The sequence below is a fragment of the Euphorbia lathyris genome, chromosome 10 (assembly GCF_963576675.1).
Source record: "Euphorbia lathyris chromosome 10, ddEupLath1.1, whole genome shotgun sequence".
NCBI classification, from domain to species: Eukaryota; Viridiplantae; Streptophyta; class Magnoliopsida; order Malpighiales; family Euphorbiaceae; genus Euphorbia; species Euphorbia lathyris.
In genome coordinates this window covers 60,790,962-60,795,298 of record NC_088919.1, presented here as the reverse complement: position 1 = coordinate 60,795,298, position 4,337 = coordinate 60,790,962, and the positions used below count along the sequence as shown (strand labels likewise).

The following is a 4,337-nucleotide window of genomic DNA, read 5'->3' as shown; positions in this document are numbered from 1 at the left end:
AATGTTTACGTACTTTTATTAGGTATTTTGTGTTTGTTTTTTTTTTGTTTATGTGTTTTGTGTTTTTCTATTATGTTTTACTGTGTTTTTTTTTCGTTTTTTTATGTTTTATGTATTTTTTTCTTATTTTAATATAAAAATATGGTTCTTATATATGTTTTATGTGCTTTGTGTTTGAATTTTATGATTCAGAATGGAAAATCACACATTTCTGTCTGTCGATATTCATCTTATATCGACACTGTCGGAAAAACCGCAGATTGAAGTTCCAAATCAAATGCATCTTCTTACAACAATGTCACTCATTTTAAGGTTTCGCACGAACAGTAATAGCATGAAATGGCAACAGCAACGATACACATTAGGTTTTAGAGAAACAAAATGATACATATTAACCATGAATAGGACGAACTTTAAATATTGTAAATAAATGTAAAACTTACATGATTGTGTATAAAATCTTAAAGCACACACTGTGGGTTGGATTGAATGTTGATCGACGTCTGTAAATTGATCTCGTTCTTTAGAGAGAGAGAGAGATAGTGAGAGAGAGAGAGCGAGAGCGGGACGAAAAGGGGAAAATGGGGGGGAAAGATAACGTTATAAAAGGTTAGAGATGAGGGTAAGGTTGAAATTTAGTTAATGAAATGTGTTAGTTTTGGTGAGATTTTGAAAGTGTGTTAGAAAAGAAAACTAGCCCTTTAAAAGGTGTTAATTTTGTAATTGTCCTTTATCGAATTAATCGAAGGGGTTGAATCTCTTTTGCGGAAAACAAAACGCATCGTTTTAAAACGGGTAACTTGAATTATAGTCCAAACCCGTTTTTTCTATCCATCAAGCTCCTCCAAATAAAACGGTAAAAATAAAACCCTACTTAAAACCTATATATACTCATATAACCTTCATATTTCCCCCGTTTCACCCCTCTCCGCCATTGTTCTGCAGAAATCCAGCTTAACGTGTATGCTCTTCTGCTCTTTCTCTACTCATTTACGTACAGATATTCTTCGAATTGATTTATTATTGATGTTAATTTTGTGTTTCTTTTGCGATACAAACAGGCAAAGATGAAGCTGGTTTCTGCTTATTTGCTGGCTGTGCTAGGAGGCAAAACTAGCCCTTCCGCTGAAGATATCAACGCTATTCTCGGCAGCGGTATCGCCTCTTTTTTATTTTATCCAGTTTCGTTATTTTTTTTTGAAAAAATCGACTTGTATGTGGTGTATGATCAAATAATTTTTGCCGCCTTTATTTTTCTGCAGAATACTCTTCGATGAGTTTAGTCTATGTTCTTTTGTAGTTATAATTTTAAGCAATTTTGTTTGGTACTGATATTGTGATGTTTTGGGGTAAAATACGCCATGACTCTTCAATTTTGGTGTTACTATCATGATAGGCTCCTAAACTTCAAACTAGGACATAAAAGTTCGTCAACTTTGACATATATGACCATTTATCATCAATTTTGGCGTTATAATTTTAAGCAATTTTGTTTGGCACTGATATTGTGATAGACCCCTAAACTTCAAACTCCGGCATAAAAGTTCTTGAAGTTTGACATATATGATCGTTTATCAGTTTAAATAGCCGTTGATAATGTGAAATTCGGGCAAATCACATTCCTAATCTCGTTGAGGAGCCATCGTGTTAGTAAAAGAGTCTGATTTAGAGGTATTTCACTTGTCAACCGGTTATTTGGACTTTTATTGTTATTATATGTCAAAGTTGATGGACTGTTATGCCCGGTTTTGAAGTTTAAGGGTCATCATAGGTGTACTTTAGTCTGACGTTTTTAGACCCCAGTTTGAAGTTGCTTAAAGTATGAATTGGTTTTGTAATTACAATGAAGAGAATGGAATGTGAATATCTGATTCTCTAGGTTGTGTTTACTTGTTTTCTTCCATAAAAAAGAAGGTGGCCGGTGCACTAAGCTTCCCCGCTAAGTGAGGGTCTGGGGAGGGGTCCCACACACAAGGGTGTATTGGAGGCAAGCCTTCCCCTGTCTTTTTTTTTTTTGGCAACAGGCCGTTCCTAATACTCGAATCCATGACCTCTTGGTCACATGACAACAACCTTTACCATTGCGCTAAGGCTCGCCCTCTACTTGTTTTCTTCCATATATGAGCGAAATTGACCAAAGGGTTTAAATGCTTTTTTTAGATTGTTCTTATTAAATCATTGTATGATTAATTATGATGTCTTTTGCATATTCTTCCATGCTAGTATTAATTTGAAAGGGTTCGAATAATTTTTGTGTAATAATGTTGGATGCAGTTGGGGTTGATGGTGATGCTGATCAGATTAAATATCTTCTTTCACAAGTTGAGGGTAAGGACATAACAGAGCTTATTGCAGCTGGTCGGGAGAAGTTGGCATCAGTACCTTCTGGTGGTGGTGTTGCTGTAGCAACTGGTGGCGGTGCTGCTGCTGCTGCCCCAGCTGCAGCTGAGGCAAAGAAGGAAGAAAAGGTGGAGGAGAAAGAGGAGTCAGATGAAGAGGTGAGTATTTGCATAACAGTTTCTACTATAAAGTACCACTCTAGGTCTAGCTTAAGGTTACTTCTGCATACAACAACATATGACTCAAGACAAGTCTAAATTATTTACTGAAGTTAATCCTTTTTGAGTTATCGCTTTGTTGCTCTTATAGCAAGATATGGTCAAAGAATCGGTCATATGATTTGCTTTTCTTGAACTTGATGATTAGACTTTAACAAAGCGATATTGAATGAGATCTTTGATTTTAAAGCGTTTCATGTTTCCTTATCCGTTTTGGAAACAGAAACCTTAGATCCATGGGTATAACATGAGGTTACAAAGGTTGTACCTATGATCCTAAGTAGGGCTGTAATCGAGCCGAGCCGATCTTTGGCCTGCTCAAGCTCGCTATCTATTTAGCCGAGCTTTGACTTGCTCAAGCTCGGCTCAGCTCATTAGAAAATAAACGAGCTCGAACTGAGCTTCGAGCTTGTTTCGAGCCCAAAATCCTCTTTGAACTTGGTTCATTAAGAAAATTATCTAACCATGAATTGTTTGTGAGTAAATCGTTAATTATATTTATGAAGTTTGCTCACAAATAGCTTTTTAATTGTGTACATAAACAAGCTCACAAGCAAAGTTCGTAAATAAATAAACAAGGTGCTTACAAATAGTTCGTCTATTACTCATTTATTATGTTCGTGAAACGAACTCATCTAATAGCAAATGAAATAATATTAAGTTTAGATATTTGTGAACTAACACAAAACTATATAGTTTTCTACAAAACTAAATTTTACCCCTCCCCAGGCCCTTGCTTAGCGGGGACGCGTAATGCACCGGACTGCCCTTTAATGTTCTTATCGAGCTTGCTTGTGAGCTTTCGAGCCGAGCTTTGGCCTACTCAAGCTCATTTACGAACCGAGCCAGTAAAACGTGCTCACGAGCGGCTCGTTTACAAATTGAGCCGACCACTGAGTTGTTCATGAGCGGCTCGGCTCATTTACAGCCCTAGTCCTAAGGCGAAATAGGCACACTATAATATCAAATAAATCATTTTCTGTCTTTGGTAAATTTTGAAAGGAAAACTATAACCAAAATCCTTTTTATCTCGAATTAACTTCGCATGTAAAAACCTTTTACCAGGATGAATATGGTGATGCGTGGCTATTTCTAGAGCAATAGCATGATGAACCAAAAACCAAGAAGTTGCCAGACCCTTTTGTTAAGAATAATAAATTACTATTTGCATTGCATTTAACCAACCGGGCAACCATAACTTGTAAGAAACGTTTCGGGTAGTGTTTTTCTAATTAAAAAAATTAGAAAGTTGTTTTTTAAAGTTTAGTATTTGCACTCTAATTTGGTATATGCTTCCTCTTTGCAGGATTACAGCATGAGTCTCTTCGACGACTAAAGAGTTGATTTGGGTATTATATTATCATATGATATAGATAGAGCTTTTAAATAGGAATGAGAATAGAGTTTTGACATACTAAATGTTTGGTAGTTCACAGTCATATAATTGTTGAATTGACTTTTTAAGATCTTTTTATTCTGTGTCGACTTTCTTATTAGCATGGGCATTTTGGTCTTTCCTTGATAAAATTTTTCATTTTTGATATTGGCTTCATTTTAAATTGAGATTCTGTGCTAAGGTTCTAGATAATATTGTCAAAAGGTAGATTCTAATTATTGAAACTGCAGAAAAAAATTTGGTGACATTACTGTCAGTAAATATCTTTCATAAAGGTTTCACTCAAAACTTGGTGGAACTTTGTGAAATTATAATGTAATTTTGGTAAAACTCATTGTGAATTAGCAGTAGCGTTTACTTGGATCATGAATGATCATCGTTGG

At 35.5% G+C, this 4,337-nt stretch overlaps 1 protein-coding gene across 2 annotated transcripts; it reads left to right on the top strand.

Annotated features, from left to right (window-relative positions):
* Positions 1-830: 830 nt before the first annotated feature.
* LOC136208294 (large ribosomal subunit protein P2-like) lies at positions 831-4,099 on the top strand. Of its 2 annotated transcripts, XR_010677046.1 has the most exons (5): positions 831-961; positions 1,062-1,155; positions 2,275-2,498; positions 3,624-3,759; positions 3,865-4,099. XR_010677046.1 is itself a non-coding variant. In XM_065999108.1 (4 exons), exons 2-4 carry the CDS (start codon positions 1,068-1,070, stop codon positions 3,892-3,894), a joined length of 342 nt encoding a protein of 113 aa, XP_065855180.1. In that variant the 5' UTR covers positions 831-961; positions 1,062-1,067; the 3' UTR covers positions 3,895-4,099. The 2 variants fall into 2 exon arrangements, 1 of the variants encoding a protein (XP_065855180.1); XM_065999108.1 differs by lacking the exon at positions 3,624-3,759.
* Positions 4,100-4,337: the final 238 nt, after the last annotated feature.